The sequence below is a fragment of the Octopus bimaculoides genome, chromosome 1 (genome assembly GCF_046866305.1).
Source record: "Octopus bimaculoides isolate indiv1 chromosome 1, ASM4686630v1, whole genome shotgun sequence".
NCBI classification, from domain to species: domain Eukaryota; kingdom Metazoa; phylum Mollusca; class Cephalopoda; order Octopoda; family Octopodidae; genus Octopus; species Octopus bimaculoides.
This window is the reverse complement of record NC_142928.1, coordinates 146,860,610-146,883,223: the sequence shown is the minus strand read 5'-3', so window position 1 is coordinate 146,883,223 and position 22,614 is coordinate 146,860,610. Positions and strand designations below refer to the sequence as shown.

General features: G+C 36.7%; 1 protein-coding gene across 15 annotated transcripts in view; it reads right to left on the bottom strand.

Annotated features, from left to right (window-relative positions):
• The window catches only part of LOC106868068 (parathyroid hormone 2 receptor), a 729,233-nt gene that overhangs the window by 135,389 nt on the left and 571,230 nt on the right, over positions 1-22,614 (bottom strand). For all 15 annotated transcript variants that reach the window (XM_089359396.1, XM_089359371.1, XM_089359332.1 and 12 more), the window contains one exon: positions 20,944-21,051. In XM_089359396.1, the coding sequence (XP_089215522.1) occupies positions 20,944-21,051 (108 nt within the window). The remainder of the gene's footprint in view (positions 1-20,943; positions 21,052-22,614) is intronic.

Genomic DNA, 22,614 nt, shown 5'->3' with positions numbered 1-22,614 from the left:
TTCTTGTCAAAGGTCGCCGTGACCCTTGACAAAACTTTATGTTGTATTACCTCCGCATCCACCTGCGGAGGCCATATTGGACTGCCTGTGCAGTCCGAGTACCTATGGTCTCGGTTACCCAGCAATCTAAAAGATCTCTCACAGGCCCTCCCTCGTGATAAAGGAGGACAAACTTCACTGGAGATTTATCCCGGGTGGCAGCCCACACAACCAGGCTCTTATCAGCTTCCTCCCACAATATGTGGGGAGGAACAAAATTTCCTCGCCCTCAAGGGGCTCGCTTGCAAATTTGCAAGCTTCCTCGGGAGTGCCAAACAGCAACCACACCGTTGCAAATTTGGGTCCCCGAGCTATATGTTTGATAGTTGGCAGATAATCTGCCAACTCTTTTTCTATTTTCTCTTTGCTAAATTGAACGATGATGCCGAGCGACCTAGAATAGGTCCTCAGCACCACTGTTCTTTTTTCTAAGTCTTTCAACCACTCCTTGGGTGGGACAACCTCCCACTCCAAGACAGCGTCCTGTTTCTTCGCCATGTTTTTTTTAAATTCAGAAAGGAAGAAAAGAAACACAAACAAACAGAAAACAGTTTTTAAAAAAATCTCAAAAAAAAAGAAGTCACAACAAAAAAAAAAAAGAAGAAACAGTTCAAGAAAAAAGAAAGTCAGAAAGAAAACAGTTCAACAGTTTAAAAAAGTACAGCGAACAATTACTTCAGTCACTAGGTAATCCGGGCCTACTGTTCGAACCTGGAACCGCACGACTGGAACACAGGAACAAACTTCCACAGGTATTCACTTAGAGTGAGAAAAACAAATTCTCCCGGCCACAATGTACTCCAGGTCCTTTTGGTAACGCAAAATGAAGCCGGATCACCGCGACCAGAACAAGCTTCCACAAATGAGAAGTTCACCTGTTTTTATTAGGCGATATACGCCTCTCACAATTAATTGAGAAAAATTGTTCACTTACGTGAACAAATGCTTTCACAATATCACAAAAATAAAAAAGTTCAACCTTCTCTTTTTTTCAGGCGAGGATACGCTCCTCCCCCCCTCCAAAAAAAAACAACTTTTGTTTGTAGCACAAAAAAAAAAAAAAAAAACGACAAGAGTAGGCGAAATTGCCCCAGAGCTGGGCAGAATTTACTGAAAAATAGACAAACAATAAATCCCTACCCAGCTCAAACGAACAAAGTCACCTACCTCGACGGTTTTCCTCTTTCCTTCAAAAGACGGAGCCCACGAGACTCACGTCTTCCCTGGTTTCTTGCAAGAAGCCAACTAAACACGTGCACACGGGATGCAAGCTTCTTACCACACAGCCACGTTTGCACCTATTAGAAATAACATCCAAACACCCGTCAAATCACATCCAACATTCTTAATAAGAAGAAAAACTCATTTTACAAGATAATGTAACGCTTTTGATATAATAGTTCTACTCGATCAGTCATGGCCTGGGATCAAACAACTACACCTATATATATCCAAAAAGAAGAAACGTAAATTCGCTTCTGTTAGATTTGAACTCAAAACACACAGACATGCTATACATTCTTCAAATTATTTGTTTATGTTCTCTAGACAACAATACAAGCAAATTAAGGAATTTCTATATGATTTCGCAACCGTCTAGAAATAGCGGTTAAATTTTCTCTTCTCACCAATTAATTAAATTTTCACAAGTCAAAAAAACGAAGAGCATATTTGATAGTGTAGACCAAGATACAGTTGTTGTTGTTTTTGGCACTCCGTCGCTTACGACGTCGAGGGTTCCAGTCGATCCGACCAACGGAACAGCCTGCTCGTGAAATTAACGTGCAAGTGGCTGAGCAATCCACAGACACGTGTACCTTTAATTTAGTTCTCGGGGATATTCAGCGTGACACAGTGTGGCAAGGCTGGCCCTTTGAAATACAGGCACAACAGAAACAGGAAGAAAGAGTGAGAGAAAGTTGTGGTGGAAGAGTACAACAGGGTTCGCCACCATCCCCTGCCGGAGCTTCGTAGAGCTTTAGGTGTTTTCGCTCAATAAACACTCACAACGCCCGGTCTGGGAATCGAAACCGCGAGTCCGCTGCCCTAACCACTGGGCCATTGCGCCTCCACTGACCAAGATATAGTATGCCTGAAAAAATGAGCAAGATGTTCACTGTAGCTAGGACATATATGATCTGCTCTATCAGGTCTAACCTGAACTAAGCAACAAAATATATACTTGAAGGACTCGATTTTGAACCGAGTTGAAAAAAAACAAAACACGAGACATGATGAAAGTATAAAAATATGTACCAAAGACTTCTGATCTCTATTGAGTACATATGTTTTAAAGTTATATTGCCAAAGTGTTTTTAAATATTCCTTAGAACTGATAAAATTTTGTAGATGGTAGTTAAGTATTTAAATATGATTGTATTTTCTTTTACTAAGTTGCTAGCGTCAGTCGTTGAATTGCAGCAATATTTTGCGCAGCTTTTAAGTGTTTAGTTGATTATTTCGACCCCAGTGCATATTTCAATCCAATATTTATTTTATCGACACGTAAGAGACGAATGGCTAATTTGTGGGACAGAAAAGAAGGTAACAGAGATGTGCTGATTTATAGGCCAGTGTAAAAAATAACACATACGCACACATGTGTATGTATGTATATATATATGTACATGCGTGTGAGTTGATGCAAGTATGTATGTATGCATCTGTCTATGTAATCTCATTCCTCCTCTCTTTGTAAATATATATGTATGTGTGTGTGTGTGTGATTATAAATATATATGTATGTGTGTGTGTGTGTGATTATAGTTTTCTACTGGAAATTAGTATATCAGAACTCCGATCCAAACTAGAAGCCTCATGGCAAAATCAACAAGATAATCTCTCGAATAATCTTCGAGAATTTGCGGGTACTTGCTCCTCAGTATTTTCTTTTCTTCCAGACTAGTTGGGTGCCCTTAAAATGTTCAGCAGGCTGTTGTTTGATCGGGAGCTTTATACTTTTGTGGTTTAGCTTATTTCAACCGTCATCAATATCCCAATTGCTTGTTGTTGCATTTATATTCGGTGAAATTGATTGTAGGGTCTGCGCTGAGGTCAGCTCCGTAACAGTACTTCTTCAAAGGTGAGCGCAAGCGTTTGGAGACAAAAGTGATAGAAGCAACTTGTCAGATTATCTTTCCGAGCACTCGGTATCGTCACTGAAGTGTGACAGAATGTTTAAAATAAACGGAAACATGAAATGCACAGGATAACGTGATGGCCTCTGACACATCCATTGTTCATTGACCAAACTTTCAACTCCACTAGCTATCCACGGTTTTTCGCCTGTAACCCCATGATGAATTGATGCAAATTGGACTGAGCCATGAACAGGTAAAGTTGCTGTAGTATGGCAAACATTTCTATTCGGTGATTACTGATGCCACGATAGAACCTCGTTCTTAATATTGTGATGTAATGATTTTAAATTTCGGTATGTCCGTGTTACGTGATCTATGGAAAATAGGTCATGTAGCGATATCAGTCATTACTTCTCATCGTATCTGCTATGCTCTTGCCAACCATGTTCACAACCTCTTTGGAAAATCTGTTGCGTGATGCGAATCGTAAATTAGAGATCAAAACAGACGAGATGTATTTTCACAAAATTACTTAACATGAGAGTTTTGTTGGCCATAGATTGCCTTGGCATTCCTTTCTAAAAATTATAGTTAATTTCTACATATTGAAGTTGCAGTCATCGGCTGCCACAAACTTTTATTGTTTAGCTTGTTTCATTCGTGGAGGTGCAATGGCGCAGTGGTTAGGGCAGCGGACTCGCGGTCGGAGGATCGCGGTTTCGATTCCCGAACCGGGCGTTGTGAGTGTTTATTGAGCGAAAATACCTAAGCTGCACGAGGCTCCGGCAGGGGGTGGTGGTGACCCCTGTTGTACTCTTTCTCTCACTCTTTCTTCCTGTTTCTTGAGTGACGCTGCGATGGACTGGCGTCCCGTCCAGCTGGGGTAGGAGGAACACATACGCCATAGAAACCGGGAAACCGGGCCCATGAGCCTGGCTAGGTTTTGAAAGGGCGACGTTTATCGTTGTTTCATTCGTACAATTCATACATCTGGTACATTTGGTGGATAGCCAAAATAGACTTTTGCCCATCGGAAAAGTGTATTTTAGTGAATGGTTGTTCATGTGCTGTTATTGATTTGTACGGAAAATACCGGCTGTGAAAAGAATATATGACATTTTCTGATATGCTCTACTTCTTATGTATTCAAATGATTAGCGATCACGGTACATTGACTTTGGAAAATCGATGGAATGTAGAAATTCAAAAAAACGTAGTGGTTGTTACTAAGTAAATACAGCTGATGAGACAAAGTGCAGACGTAAGGCAGATATCATTTAAAATATTTATCAGCTCATTTATTTTTAACAAACATACTACAACGGCAAATTACCGTGGCGTACACTGTAAGAACATTGAAATAGAACTTCTAACAAAGTGAGCTAAATTACCATGGATTGTGTGTATGTGTGTGTATGTAACCTCGTGGATATCAGTGGCGATTTTTTCTTCCTCCGTTTTTCCCTTTTTGGACTTTCTTTGTTTCCGACGAAAAGCTCCGCTCGAAACGTCAAATTCTCTTTCTTTCCTTTCCCGAGCGTCTAGTAACACAATCTGTATCACGTCCTCACGTTGTTTTTTTGTCTTTTTCCTTTTTTGAACTTATATATATATATATATATATATATATATATATATATATTGTGTGTGTGTGTGTATAATATATATATATATATATATATATATATATATATATATATATATCATGTGATCACCAGAATATCGTGTGTGTAGCTTAGTAAAGCGGATAGCAAAAGTAGTAACTTTATCAACAATTGTGCTTGCGTTAGGAGTTCGTGAAGTTTACAGAGATCTCGGAAAAGTATCAAAGGCCAAATCAAGATAGCTTGCAGGCCACGTCATTAAAGAATTTGTCAGTATTCAACCATTCATATCTATTCTTGTTTATTCACTCCTTTGTTATTTGCTCATTATTTTAATCGTAATAAGTATCAAAATTACATATATACTATAATAAAGTAACAAGACTACAGAAATTAGAAATAAAATAAAAAGGTGAGTTTCATTGATTTAAACGATAATTTACACGCTACAAAAAAAAAAAAACCCCAAAAACCTGGCATGTTGTTTTAGCAAACACTACTGAAATAATAAACAAAAAAAGAACTTGAAAAGAAAATATACTTCACAGAGATTTGAGTTTAATACATCAGGATATTAAAAAAACCCTCTCATATCATAGCAATGTACGTCCATACAACACAAATACTGACATGAATTCATAAACAATTTCTGTTCTGAGTGATAACTACACGACTGAATAACATTTATCTTATCCAGGATGCGAAACTGTTGTGGAGCCAGTCTCGTATCTGTCTTATCTCATTTCATACAATAACACTTCACTTCATCGAAGTAATATCTTATTTGAACAAATAGGAGATTGAGGGAGAGATAGATTCATAGTGTATATATAGTTGTATAAATAACTGGATAAACACACAAGCACTTCATGTAAACATACGCACACACATGCTGACATGTTTAATTTTGAAATCACCATTACTTACTTTTCTCCTTCCTTCTGTCTTCTATCTCACCTAACCAAACTACTACTTATTCCTTGCTTCTCTTTTTGTGTTTATACACATATACATACATATTATAAATATGTATTATGATATATACGCACACACGAAAATACATAAATACATTCTTAAAAATAACGCAAATATAATAACACAAATATAAATGTAATTACACAGAAATTTACTTACATAAATACAAACATATCTACACATACTCTCATAAAAATCCAGAAAGATGAATCATAACTCAATTCAGATGTTTCCATTTTGTATGGCAAGAATGAAGAATGAGCATGAACGCACGTATATACACATGTACAAATACCTTTACGTACGTACGTATGTATGTTCTAATCGCATGATATTTTCAACGCACAAACACACAAAGGCACACATGCATATGCACACTCACACGTACGCGCGCAAAAAAATATAATTCATATTTATGCCTTCGCATGCATGGTGAATTAAAAATGTGCTACGATTATCTGCTAATGGCTACTACCAACATGTCGGTTGTTCTTTTCTCCGTTAAAAATAAGACATCTGAGCATAACAATGAGATGTAACAGCAATCTTCCATCTAAGCCAAAATCAAAAACAACAAAAAAACCCCAAAATATCTCAACAAAAAGCAGCAAGCGTTGTTATTGTAATATATTTCAAAAGTATTCAGTCAAAAATATCTGTAGACAACAAAGGCAGCTATATCTAAAAACTACTACTACTACTACTACTACTACTGCTGCTGCTGCTGCTGCTGCTGCTTCTGCTGCTGCTACTACTACTACTACTACTACTACTACTACTACTACTACTACTACTAAAGAGTGGTTCCTTTATTGGTCAGAGGCTCCTTTCTGATAAATTAAAATATGCCATAGAGAAGGGTTACAAATATGGTGGAGTGTGGTGGTGGGGGTGGGGATGGATCTCCATCGTTCAACGACGAGGATTCAACTGTTTTATCAACTGGATTCCCTGCTCCTGAATTAATATATTAGATGCTAAGCATTGCATAGACACGTGTATCCTTAACGTAACCTCAAGGATAATCAGAGACAGTGTAAAACAAGACTGTGCCTTTGGATTACAGGTATAATGCACTCAGTAGGCCTCTGTACAATCTCCGTATATCGAAATTTATTTCCATCGACCAGAAATAGAAAATGGCATCTGCTGAAGACGCCACGTTGTGGGATCGAACTTCAGATCCCATGCTTGGGAAGAGAACTATTTACTATTCGGTCATATTGTGTTTGAGAATGAGTCAAAACCGTAATACACAATAAAAAACAGATTAAAAATTCAAATACAATATAAAACTATAAACGAACACAGTCACTCATCAGAAACAGGAGGCAATTTACTACCTAGAGAAGGTCAGGGCATCCCATATTTGCGATCATCTTCCTCCTCTGGGCACTCCTTGCCTCTACAAAGTGCAATGCATAGCAAAATTTCTAGCATCGGTCTTCTTTCGCCACTATTAATTGTTCCAAATACAGGCGCGAGAAAGGTGCTCACGTTTTGGCTCTTAACTGGATTTTTACTTTATCATAAATCGTAATGTGGTCACGTGAGCGGTCGATACGTTAAAAAATCATTTTATCATTAACATATTTCCATCATTGTGGAGGCGCAATGGCCCAGTGGTTAGGGCAGCGGACTCGCAGTCATAGGATCGCGGTTTCGATTCCCAGACCGGGCGTTGTGAGTGTTTATTGAGCGAAAACACCTAAAGCTCTACGAAGCTCCGGCAGGGGATGGTGGCGAACCCTGCTGTACTCTTCCACCACAACTTTCTCTTACTTTCTGTTTCTGTTGTGCCTGTATTTCAAAGGGCCAGCCTTGTCACACTGTGTCACGCTGAATATCCCCGAGAACTACGTTAAGGGTACACGTGTCTGTGGATTGCTCAGCCACTTGCACGTTAATTTCACGAGCAGGCTGTTCAGTTGGTCGGATCAACTGGAACCCTCGACGTCGTAAGTGACGGAGTGCCAACAACAATTTCCATCATTAACATATTTTGTTAATTTTGGTGAGAAAGGACAATACTTTTGGTCTTTGACAGAGTATTCTGGACTGGATACATGGAAAGTATGTTTGCAAGTGAGCAGACTCCTCTAAAGATATCCAAAGACCAGGTAGTTGAGTTAAATCTAGTGACGACTAAATTTAGCACACAGTTTTAAGATTCCATTTAAGGTTTTTTTACCTCCTGCCTCCAGTGACTATGCCATTAAAAAACACAAAACTACTTTCCTCTATAAACAATATTAGCACTGTAATATCAAATATTTTATCAGCTTGCTGTGCTCTATTTCCTGTACTGAGTTAAGTCTGGAGATGGACGGTCTCCGCCATGCTGAATTTTTTCCTACATTAAGATTAAATTCTTCAGTGTTATCCAAATATCATCATGTGCTTTGAACTCTGTTGTTTTGTTATATCAGTTTTGTTTTTAGATTCTTTCGTAGGAAATGAATATTAATAAGTATTACAAAGTTTGCACATTTGCAAAGCACTTCTCTCTTAACATATTGGTTACAAATTCATTTCCTACACACATTTATATATATCGTTTACAAAATTCAACTCTAATCCCTTTTTGTTCTCAACAATATTATCTTTCATTTAATTTTTTTCTCTTTTCAATAACACATTTGTTTTCTGTAATGGTATCAACGAGTTTATTGATCTTGCTTTATTGTTTTCGATTATAATTATTTTGAAATTTAATTTTTGATATCTTTTTATTGTTTTAATTCGAATATATCTTTATTGTATTTAATTTTTAATATTTTATTAATTTCGAAAAATTTTACATTTTATTAACGCTGTTAATTTTTAATATTTTATTAATGCTATTAATTTTTAATAATTTATTCATAATTTTTTTTTGCTATAGGATCCTCAAAATCGATCACTACATAATGTTTTTACTGTGTAAAGTTTACGTAATTTCCTCTTCACCATACTTTCTTCCGCATGAGATTGCATTAACACAGCATATGTAGTGTCAGCTGTATTCTCTGTATCTTCACAATGCAATATTTCAAATCGATTTTTGAAATCTCAAGTTTGAATGCATTTATCATTCTGTCACATAATAGCTTATAGGCGCCCATGGCAACTTCTCTTTCCATGCTTATTTTATTTATCCTAAGACAGTTACTTCTGAGACAATATGTTCACTGTCTACAAAAACTGTACTGTTCTGTCGACAGTCTATCATTCTATTTATCCATTTCTTATTAGTCAGTATGTTGTCCAACCATGCTTTGGAACCATTTCATTAATAGAAAGTCAGGTGTGTATTTCTTGCAACCGCATTACATTCTTCTACAGATATATTGTTATCTGGCCATTCACAATCGTTGTTCTGTTAAATTTGTTTCCTTAGAATTCATATTACCGGCAGGAATTACTAATTAGATATGAGTCTAGCTATTTATTGTGTTTGCTGATCCATTCTATAAGAAATACTAATATAACCATATGCTTCTAAAACTGCAACACGTCAGATGTAGCAATATTATCATTTTGATAAAAATGTAAGAAATCTGTTGATGTTGCCTATTTTGGAATATTGGCTAAATTTCATTATCAGAAGTATTGCCTTTCCACATATTTCAGAATTGATACGTTTTAATAATTTCAGAATTAATAACAAATGGCTCTCATTTTAACTATTCACAATGCATGTTGATGTTCACATGCAAGTTAATATTTTCACGAGTACATTTGTATAAATTTGATGTCAATCACATTTTTATTTCACAAATTTACTTGTTTAGTATGCTGTTTAAATTGAAGTGAATTTTTTAAAAGTTGTCCGGTTCATGTTCGTACGTCATACTTTTTGCACTATCAATCTATAGTTTTCTGTTAATTAGAAACTGTATTCATTAAAGAACTTTTTCAAATAAAGAACTATTAGAAAATGTTGAAGTGGAGAATTCCTAGAATGTGTTTAGTTTGACAGGAGATATGGAGTGACTATTTAAATTGTCTTGGGCAAGAGACTGTGTTTTAGCTATTTCAGATCAAATGCAGAAAATACACTTGACATTCAATAGTTTTATCTTTAGAAGTAAACTCTTTGTGTGACACTATTCAGTAAAAATAATTTAAAATGCAATAAAGAGAACAAATAAATAGCTAAAAGGATTTCGTTCAAACGTATTTATAAAGTTTGTTTCTTAAAAATTTGTTATGTAATGCATTGGATATTATCACTATTATCAATTGAAACAGTCTCTTTGACAATACGATCAATAAAGTTATGGTAAATATTGTTACAATTTTGTTTCTGTTCACAAGAGATTTTCGCCACCATTAGTAAATACTGTTAGAATGATTTCTTTCTGTTAGTCGTGAACTGTTGAAGGTTGGCACCACGAATTTGTATCAAATTCTTTGTCAGTTATACAATAATAATTATAATAATAATCTGTTCAACTATAGTTACAACGTCTAAAAGGGGACTAGTCGATTATATCAGCGCCAGTGTTCATCTGGTTCTTATTTTATCAATCCCGAAAGAATGAAAGACAAAGTTGACTTCGACTGAATTTGAATTCAAAACGTGAAGCCAGAAGAAATGGTGTGAGGCATTGTGTCCGATGAGCTAATGATTTAGCTAGCTCGCCACTTTAATGATAATAATAATAATAATAATAATAATAATAATAATAATAATAATAATAATAATAATAACATGGATGTGCTACACCGGGCTCCCTATACAAAAACAAAGCTAATCCAATAACATCGATGGAATTAGGCAAAAGAACCGGTAGAAGATTTGAAGGAAGCGGTCTTTTAACGAAGATAATTAAAAAAAAAAAAAATTTTATTCTTAAAAAATGAAATTTCACTGCCATACAAAGCACAGGTCCTCCTATGCACGATGTCTCAATGAAACACGTGCGATCACACACGCAAAACCAACACCGGAAAGTTTACAAACTATATAAAAAAGAAATGGAACAAAATAGTAAGTACATATATTGAATAATTACGCATACACTCGAACGTGTACACAATGATATATACGTTTTGATACCCATAGAACTACACATGCATCTTAATGTTTACACAACTACGTGAAAATCACAGGGCACACTCACGCATACGAAAACACATATCACAAACGAAGCAAAACCAAAACTTTTTTTTTCTTCTTTATTTATTTTCATTTTGTGAACAAACACAGTGAACCATTCATAAGTTTAAAACGCCACACACACACAAAATTACACTATGCCCGGAGATAAATCTATCAACAAAAAAAATACAGATGAATACCGATCTGCTAGCCTTAAAAAACTACGCTACGAGCAATGTCTACATGCTGAGAACTCGGTGACGGTGTTGTCTCAAAAAACTGACCCTAAACAGACAAATCCGTCCCCTAATGTCAACGCCAAAGCTCGTCATGCCTCAATGATAACAAAGCAGATCACAAACCAGATTGGTCGTCGACCGAATCACAAAGGGCCACTTACTCGAAATAGATCTGCTAGCCTTAAGAAGCTACGTCACGAGAGCTCGGAGACGGTGTTGTCTCAAAAAATTTACCCTAAACAGACAGATCCGTCCCCTAGCGTCAACGTCGAAGCTTGTTATGCCTCACTGTTAATAAAACAAAATACAAACCGGAATGGTCATAGACCGTATTATAAAGGACCACTTACTCGGATAATGAACCAGATCCGAGACAAGAAATCTGCTACTGGTTCAAATCTTCCCGACACACAGGAGCTGGAAGTACCCCACAACCGGAATATTCCAACAGATGGCCATCCATGCTCGTCATCAAATAACCAAAAGAAAAAGAATGAAAAATGGTCTAGGGAAGATAATAAAGAAGTTCTTACAGCCTTCTACCATGCCATATATTTCCTTACAGATAAATCTAATACTGTACAAACCTACTTAAACTGGAGACAGAAACACCTTGAAGTAAGACCCTACATAGACAGTAACAAACTTGCCAACGTCAGAAGAAACATTATGAAAAAAAAATTACTAACTGAAGTAGAGATTGACCAAATTAAACAAGCAGTAAGGGATAAAAAGAATGAAACTGCAGCTAAAGAAGATACTACAGAGGAAATAATTATAAACCAGCCCAAGGCTGATGAAAATACAGTAATGATTGAAAGAGTTAAGGTAACTGAAATGCAAAGTGAAATACTCTCTGAACCAACCATAAACACTAAGGCAGGTGAAAATCAAATAGATGAAGAAAGTCATACAGAAATCGACGCAACAGAACTACATGATCTAAAAAATCAAATCATGATTGAATGGCTGAAAATTAAAGAAACTAGTATGAATGAACGCGACACTCTCCCCAAAATTCGCAATTCTAACCAAAACCTGAAAATAATTGGTAAAATCCGCCTTGCACTTAAGGATATAATTTCAGCTAATGATGTTGATATTACAGATCTCAACCATCTGTACTATGCATCCGCAAGAATCTCAACGATTCTATGTGGTGAAAAAATTAGAAAAAGACAACACTCGCACAAAAAGCCTTCTTGGCAAGAACGCATTCAACACCAAATTAAGCTGCTTAGATCTGACATAGAATGTTTGAAAAACCTTAAATTTGACAAGAGTATCAAACCTACAAAGACCCCAAAACTAAAGAAAAAATATAATATGAAAACCATAGTTGACATTGATGCCACCATAGAAACCATCAAGCAAAAGGTATGTGCTAAAGCTGCCCGCATAGCAAGGTATGAAAAGTGTGTTAGATTCTTCCGAGATAATAACATGTTCAAAAATAACCCCAAAAATTTCTACAGGAAGATAGGGAAAACACCAGTAGCAATAAAGTCTGTCCCATCAAAAGAAGAAGTGCAAGAATTTTGGAATAAAATCTGGGCAGAAGATAAAACACAATGAAAAGGCCCCTTGGATTGATAGAATATCTACAGACCTAGACTCCTTAGAGGAGCAAAAGTGGGAGGGGGTCAAGGTAGAAGATATAAGATCTGCTCTCAGGAGGTCAAGCAAATGGAAGTCTCCAGGAAAGGATAAAATTCCTAACTTCTGGTTGAATGCCTTCCCAGAAAGCCATGAACTGCTAACAAAACTTTACAGCGATGTTTTGCAAAATCCTAGTTTGATGCCCTCTTGGCTAGTTAATGGTTTAACATTCCTGCTTCCAAAAAATGAGGAAACAAACGAACCAAAAAATTATCGCTCCATAACCTGCTTAACAACAATGTATAAGACGCTAACATCAGTCCTAACCGAGTACACCTATAGTTTTTTTAATAGAAAGTAGCATATTCCCTAATGAGCAAAAGGGATGTAAACGTGGATCTTATGGTTGTAAAGATCAGCTACTCATCAATAAGATGATCTTAGAAGATTGTCACAAGCGACACAAAAACTTGTCAATAGCCTGGATAGACTATAAAAAGGCCTTTGATAGCCTAACACATAGCTGGATTAGGAAATGTCTGGAAATGTATAAAATAGCTCCTACTCTGCGAAACTTTTTATCTGTAAGTATGAGATCATGGAGAACCACACTGATGTTGAACAATGACAATGAATCTCTAAATGCTGGAGATATAAGAATTTCATGTGGCATTTTCCAGGGTGACTCACTATCACCACTCCTCTTCTGTCTAGCCCTAATACCGCTCTCAAAATTGCTCAATGATGCACAGTATGGTTATAAAATATTTGATAAAAATATAAATCATCTCATTTACATGGATGATTTAAAGCTCCTTGCAAAAAATGACCAACAACTCAAAGGCCTACTAGCGATTGTTAAACAATTCAGTGATGGCATCAGGATGCAATTTGGCCTTGATAAATGTGCAAAAGCTACCTTTATCAAAGGAAAAATGACAAATACATTTAATGTGAACCTTGACCAGCAAAATGTCATAAAAGAGTTAGAACCAGCGGAGAGCTACAAATACCTAGGGGTAATTGAAGGGGACAATATCAAGCACTCAGTGATGAGGGAAAGGATCAGAAGAGAATGTTATCGCAGGGTGAGAGCAATACTGAAGACAGAGCTGAACGCGAGAAACAGGATCGAAGCGATCAATGCTCTAGCCATATCAGTCGTGACTTACAGTTTCAATATCGTTAACTGGTCAATTACTGAAATATGTAATGTTGACAGAAAAATACGAAAACTGTTGACAATGCATAGAATGCACCACCCTAAGGCAGATATAGAACGTCTTTATCTACCAAGAAAAGAGGGAGGCCGAGGACTTCTACAGCTGGCATTATCAATGAAGGTAGCCACAATTGGCCTAGACACCTATCTGAAAAACTCTGAGGACTGGATGCTAAAACTTGTCTTAACACATGAAAACAAGAAAGCATCTTACTCAGTAACAAAACAGGCAAAGGACTATCTAAGTGAATTCCAATTGCAACAAACTCAAGAATTAGACGAACTAGAAACACCTGCAGAAAAAGCTAAGCGCTTGAAAACCCGTGCAAAAATTGCTGCCTTAGATATTATGACTGAAAAATGGCATGGAAAACCTCTCAATGGCAAATACCCAAAGAGAGCGAATAATGCAGATATTGACAAAGCCCTTACCCACCAATGGTTAATGGCCTCTGGCTTGAAATCAGAAACAGAGAGGTTTATCATAGCAGCCTAAGATCAATGCCTACCTACAAAAAACTACCAGGCCAACATATTAAAGAACGGCAGCTCCCCATTATGTCGTATATGCCAACAACAAAATGAGACCATCGATCATGTTGTCTCCATGTGCAGTCTGCTTGCGCCTACAGAGTATCTCAACAGGCATGATAGAGCTGCACAATATATTCACTGGGTAATATGCAAAAACCTGGACTTGCCCCATGATAAAAACTGGTGGGAACACAAACCACCCCCAGTACTTGAAAATGATCACATTGCACTCCTCTGGAACTTCACCATTCAAACTGACAGAAAGATAGACGCAAATAGGCCAGACATCATACTGAAAGACTTCAGACAAAAATCATGCCTCCTCATTGATATGACTGTCCCAATTGATATAAACGTATCTGTCAAGACCTACCAAAAACTGAGCAAATATAAAGATCTTGAAATAGAAATTAGCAAAATGTGGAATCTGAAGACGAAAACAATACCTATTGTCATAGGTACCCTGGGAATGACAGCGAAACAGGCTGATTACTACCTAGCTCAGATACCAGGAAACCCCAAAATGGCTGAAGTTCAAAAGATAGTGCTCATGGGAACTGCCCATATCCTACGTAAAATACTGTCTATGTGATCTCAAATTTTAAAGCAAACACATAATTTTCTTATGGTTTCTTAAACATTCACTTGAGCAGAACTGTACAAATCCAAATATATGGTACCCTAGGTATAACACTTACATGAACTTCTAACTTGTTGTCTCTTGAGGTCTCTGGGTGAGACTTAGATCCAACTTGTACAAATGCAAAACAAAAGTCAAACATAAAATAATAATAATAATAATAATAAAATCATAACTCTGCTAGAACATACTGACAATTTATTAACTCTTCCTTCATCTTCCCCATTATTAAACTCACCTGTCGCTTACCACAGGTAAATGAAATCGAAAATTTACAGAATTAACTTTTCAATATTTCTGTCCTATACTGTTAAATAATTATGTAAAATACATGTTATATAGTTACATAATGGTTTCAGTATTTTCTGACATTTTCTTATTCTTTATCATGTCAGCTTGAATGCACGTGGCTTAGTAGTGAGGGCGTTGCGCTCACATTTGCAAAATCGTAGTTTCGATTCCCGGACTGGGCGGTGCGTTGTGTTATTGAGCAATACTTTTCATTTCACGTTGCTAAAATTAATTTACCTGTGAATGAGTTAGCCTGCGAGAAACTGGCCTCCTGTTCAGTGGGTATTGTGATATGGGTCACTTATGTGACATGGAAACTGGCGTAACTGGCCTTACGATTTCAAGGGCTCGTGGCTCGTGACTATACTTCATGTTGAATCTCAACATAATGTTAAGCGTACATTTTATATATTTCCAACATCGTATACATATTTAACAGAATTAACAAATGTCATATCAACGTTTAAAATAGTCGCCTAAACGGACACCCTTATGCTCTATTAGTTTAAAATCAATCCGGCAGTACAGAGTGCTATAGATTTTAAATCCTTAATTTATTAAAATTGCCATGAAAGACATAGAAAGTAAACAAGAACCTAACGGCGATAGTGTGTATAGTTGAATAAGAAAAGGAGATAATTTCAAGAAAACAAGGATGAATTCATGTTGAATTCACACACTGTTGAGAAAAGAACCATCTGCTATTTGTTTTGAAGGCAAGCGATAGCCAAATACACGTGTTTTGGAAAAATCAGTCACCTATCGGCTTTAGACAACTTAACATGCACAGAGAGTGTAGTACATTTTGCGCCAATAATAATTTGCATGATTAAAGTTAAAAAATGCTAAGAGAAAATAACTCGAATTTGGATAACAAAATTAAAGGGGATATACTGAATGACGCGTGCTATCGAGAAGCACTACCCGTTCGGGATAAGCTCTACAGGCATGGCTCGAGAAACACGGGGCCGACCTGTCCGAGATGCCGGCAGAGCGACGAAACCGTTCTGCACGCACTCGTACTGTGTCCCACCATTTCCGAGCTGTGGGCTTACGTCGAACAACTGCTATCGCGTGTGGGACGAGTCGGTCTATCAGCCGAGTCTATCGTGAATATTGTCGCGCCTCCTTCCTTTAAACGGGAAGGAAGAGCTATTTTCATCGTACTTGTGGCTATGGCGAAAGAATGTGTATGGTGGACGCGTCTGAAAGGTCTAGAGACAAAGACTTTCCTCTCTGGGCAATCTCTCATCAACTTCTTCAAGTATCACCTGAAGAGGAAGGTGAGAGTAGAAAGGGAAGTCTTGTCTAGTGAATGCTTCAAAAAAAAGATGGGTGAATGTAGCAAGGATGGCACGTGTGAACGACGGAGCCATCTTGAGCATAACCCTATGAACTAAAAAAAAAAAAAAAAAAAAATTCCAAGAAAAAAAAAAGAAAACAAAAAGGCAAAAGAGAGTCACTTACTGTTATAGTTTCTTCAATGAGAATATTGACCAAGGTTACCGTGGTCTTTTCCGTAGACTTTTCTTTCCACGGCCAAACCTAAACTGTCCTCCCCTCCTTTTACACGAGAACATTACTGTGTGATACACGATCCCTATTGATCGGCCTTTTTTTTTTTTTTTTTGATCCCTTTTGATCGAACTACCCCCTTTTCCTTCCTACGATCCCGTTTGATCGACCCCCCCTTTTTTTTTCCTCCTCCCAAAAAGAAAAGCTCTACATTGTATTTGTCCCATCTTCGTTGAGCCCTGTGTGGCTAATAAAAGAAATGTATCTATCTATCTATCTATCTATCTATCAATCTATCTATCTATCTATTTATCTGTCTGTCTGTCTGTCTGTCTGTCGTATATATATATATATATATATATATGGTAAACGAAAGTCAGAAGATGGAAGAGACAAGAATTTTATGAATCACAACAACTGTTTCGACAGATTTGGCTTCGATCCCTCACGGGTGGAATACTTAACAAATGGTTCAGGATCATCTGACGGTGCAGATGTGTCTATTCGGTTGATAAATAGATATAACTAGTTAAAATAACAATTCCGCAATGTATCTTCTCATTTCGTGTAAAGAAAAGCACAAAATTAAAGGCTATATCTTCATTTATATAGAAGATCAATAATAGAATAACAGATGCAAACAAAAAACAGATGCAGGAAAGAAATTAACACACAATACAGCGAGAAAAGTATTAAAAATAATCGTTAACGGATATGGATATATAAACGCCCTCGCGTAAGTTGTATGGCACATGTACACTCGCTAATACAAGTATTACAAGCATCCACATAGGTGTAATCATACGCAAACATGTGGTTTAGTGCATATACGTTCACATAGCGAGTTAAACAGTTACTTGGTGTTTATGAGAATGGGGAGGTTAAAGTTAAACTTAATTCATCCATACCTTAAAGTAAGTTATACTAACAGTTACTGAAATTCATTCCCACTGCATTGTGCGAAAGTACATTTATATGCATGTAGGCATCTTGAGAGTCTTTCAGAAATTCTAGTAATGATCTTCTCATTGGTCCACAGAATAGACAGGGATTCCTCGGAGCTGAGTCGGCATCTTCTGGAAATGATATATGGTTTTGTGTGCTTTACTATGGACCAAGTTATGTCATACTTAATTTTATCTTCTTTCAGTCGCCATATAAAATCGGCCAAAGATGTTGAATGTCTCTTATTGATCCCCTTGAATCTGGCGACATGGGTGCGATAACAATTCTTGAATGAATCAGCATACGGCCCTCCCCTTGAGTGCACGGTACATTTATATACAAGATTTGTACTCATACAGAGGTTCATCAATAGGCATTTTGAATTTTCTCTGCATGAGAATTTATTATATTTGTATGTATGGCAGTTCTGACTTCATTTTCCGACGTTTTTACTGTCTTAGCTATATCATAATCATTTCTACTATCATAATTTGGCCGTATTTGATGCTTTCATTACGGTTTACATCTCCTTCCTTTGTATTAAGATGTGTATGTTTGCTAGATCCAATAAGTAGGTTATTGAACTGTTGTCGCATTTTACTATAGTTTATGCGGTGCATATGCTGCTATAAATTTGTAGAGTTAGCGTAGGATAACTTTACAGTGTACCGATTAAAGTAGCATGATATTTATTAGATTTAGGGAACCATTTCTCTAAAGCGGCAAAAAATTTTCCATCGATCTTGGTTGAATCCTGCGAACCGAAAACTGGGTTGTACTAGAGGACATCATGATTCTCATATCTGTTGTTTGGCTTATTTGACCTAGTGTGTTGTACAGGATTAGAACAATTTACTGTGTTATGAGCAGTTGGATTATTGTGTCGTTTGAGCCTATGAGTTTTTGTTGGTAGTTCATTGTTTTGATGGATTCTTCTTGGCCTGTATTCTCGATCTGGGTGAGATCTCATATCGTTGCGTTGTGATGGTGTGGTGTGCAATGTGTATTATTATTGGAGGAAGTGACAGGGTTGTGCTTCTTGTATATATATATATATATATATATATATATATATATATATATATATACAAAATGGGACACGAGCGCATCCAGACAGTCAGGTGATACAAAAAAGGGACAACAAAACATCCAGATAGACGATACAAAGAAAACAAGGACGGGTTGTTCGGAGTTTTCTTTCCTCAGTCAAATTCCAGATTATCTTTGCAATTACGGCTGGTTATCCTCAAGATTGTTCCAATCTGGCCAACCCAAAGGAAAAACTAAGCTAAGAGCATTAGATTCCTTGAAAGAAAGCAGCGAATGCATACGAAAACAAGGACGAAAAAAAACCCCCGGAGAATGTTACAAAATACAAATAACAGGCCATAACAACAGGTGTCTTTCGACCAAGGACGAATTAAATTATGCTGGCGTGTGTGGAAATAAAGCCTTACGACAGGGATACAGTATTTCACAGGCACAGCGAGCAATATAGATGTTGCACGGAATATAGATGTTGCACGAAACATATGTCGGAAGTAAAAGAATTTGAATAACAACTGCGTTTAACTCTATCTATCTATCTTTCTATCTGTATCCAAATTGAAGGAGTGGAGCAGGTAAAATCCAGGTTACATAGGTTTTGTCGCTAGTAAATCCTCGGATGTAATAACTACTTATCGAAGGAAAAACTTCGTACACTTAGATCCATGGATCTTATAATTTTATATATGTATATATACATATATATATATGTATATATATATATATATATATATATATATATATATATATATATATATATATATATATATATATATATATATATATATATATATGTGTGTGTGTGTGTGTGTGTGTGTGTGTGTGTGTGTGTGTGTGTGTGTGTGTGTATAAATATCTTTGTCTTTTGGTTGTCCGCCATTAATTCAATTATATATTGTTTTTAATTCAGGTAAAAGACTTCTTCCGGTCATGAATGGCCATGAGATTGCACATAGAAAGTTCCTCAACGAGGCACAAGTCCGATCAAGGTTGTTTATGGAAGGCCAGCAGTTGCCAGTGCATACCAGTCTTCCTTCTCCACGACACCGATGTTATTCAAGGGAAAAGCAAAGGCCAATACAGCTTGGCACCAGTAACATCTCAACTCGTTTCTACAAATGCGTGAACTGGAGCAACGTGAAATAAAGTGTCTTGCTCAAGAGCACAACACACAACCCGGTCCAGGAGTCGACCTCACTACTTCATAATTGTGAACCCGACGCGCTAACCACTGAGCCATGCGCCTTCACTAACTCACTTACAACGTTTATTTTCAGTCGATGCCATCGACACCAGTACTTGACTGATGTTGTATTTTATTGGCCCCGGAGTGATGAAAGGGCAAATTTGATCTTAATGGGATTTAAATTCAGTAAATAGTGTAAGGCATTTTGTCAGGCGCTCTCACCATTCTACCAATTTACCACCATATTTTCTTTTTTATCATATATAGAAATATACATGCATTCGAAATATTTATTGCCATTTAGATACTAGTCTAACGAAAGCAATTCTCTGTGTATTTCTTAATCTCTCTCTCTCTCTCACTCTCTCTCACTCACTCTCTCTCTCCCTCATTCTCTCTCTCTGTGACCTCAAACAGAACGAGAAGACGAAAGAAAAAAAGGAAAGAGAAAAGAGCAACAAAACCAAGATCTGTAAGTGTATATGTCTGCGAATATCTCTCTCTCTCTCTCTCATATATATATGTATGTATGTGTGTGTATATACAAACATACATACACGCACACATATTTTCTCTTCTTTCTTTCTGTTTTTATTTTGTTTTCTTGTTTGGCTTGGTTTAGTTCCTTTATGTATATATGGATATATATGTATGTATTAATTTCTATATAGAAGTATTTATGAGTGTATATATATATATATATATATATATATATATATATATATATATATATGTGTGTGTGTGTGTGTGTGTGTGTGTGTGTGTGTGTGTGTGTGAGGGGTTGGGGTGTATGTGTGTGTGTATGCATGTATACGTTTCTGTACGTATGCATGTGTGAGTGGCTGTGTACGAAGATAAAGAGGAGGAAGATAGACAGTTAGATAGACAGATAAATAGTAGAGAGTGATAATAAAAGGGAAAGAATAGCTTTCAGTACTTACAGTCGGTATTAAATTTGTTAACATAGGCAGGACATAGCAAATTCGCCAGCGTTCCAGCCTCAGTGTCTGGCCAACATAATATTCCATCCCATATCCCTGGACAGTAACCTGATTGGAAGGCAGAAAGAAAAGAGTAATCAAACATAGCAAAGAATCAACTTAATAAAATATAAAGAAAGATACAAATAAGCGAAGGAATGAAGAGAAAGAGAGATAGAGATAGAGATAGAGATAGAGAGAGAAATATAAAGAAATAATGCAAGAAGAACAAAATGAACAAGAAATGAAATTGATATTCATTGCCAGAAAACGTAGACACTTCGAAATCATTTTTTAACGTAATGGTTTCGTAATATAAAGTGGATCCTCCGTCACTGTCAACGATAGTTTCTACAATTGTTTGTTCGACCGAACTATCTACATATTCGTTTCTGCTGTAGACTTTCTACTACATGTACAAAGCCTGAAAATTTGTGGGAGAGTGCTAGTCGATTATATCAACCCCCCCCAGTGCTCAATCTGGACTTATTTTATTGATACGAAAGGATGTTAAGAAAAGTCGATCCCGGTGGCATTTGAACTCATAACTTAAAGCTAAAGAAAAAAAAGATGCTGCAAGGCAGTTTCGTTCGGTGCGGCAACGATTTCTTTCAGCTCACCACCTTGAGCTATCTACATCTAAAATCTCAATGTATATTTGACGTTATACTCACTCACTGTGTACCAAGGCTGGACTTTGGAATTACACGAACAATTTATCTGATGATCTTGCTCCCCAATTCATACAAATTCCATCTCGCCGAATACATTCACAAAATATAGGGTCGAGCAGCGAGTTCGGTAATTTTGGTATTAGAAACTTGTCCAAGGATGACACACAGTAGATTCCAACTCGAAACTCCTTTATTTCGCAATTACTTAGCTACACAGCCACACAAACACACATATTTTACACACACACACACGCGCACGCACACAGAGAGAGAGAGAGAGAGAGAGAGAGAGAGAGAGAGAGAGGCATCACACGTGCACACAATACATGTATATAGTTATATATATCTATTTTGTATATATATTCAGTTGGTCAAAAAATCTTTTCGGTTATGTCACCTTTAAACTTCAAGCAACTCCTGTTTCGGTTTCTTGAAAATCCATTGATGGACAGGCCTTCAACTCTGAAGAAGAGGTAAACATTTCCACGGAAGCCTTTTTTAGACAGCAAAAAGAAGAAATTCTTTGAGAAAACAATGAAGGATCTGCCCACCAGATGGCAGAAAATACCGGAACGAAACGGTAAATATATCAATGATTGAATAAATCGCTTTGTTTTCAAAACTTGTGCCTTTTTTTCGTTAAAAAAACCGAGCGGACTTTAAGGTCAACCCAGTACATGCACATATTCATATATATATATATATATATATATATATATATATATATATATGGCTTAAACCTACGGTCACTGACAGTATAGTGTATTAGAACTGAACGAAACAGGGTTTATTTAACGATGTACCACTCATAACATCACCTGACGAGACACTTCTGCATCGAGCGATGCATCACAACCAGTTGCACACTATCCTAGCTGCGAGGGATCGATGCAGGATAGGCTGAAACGATAGTTGAGAGCAATAAAGTTTCTCGTATATTACATTTTCTGTCTCTATC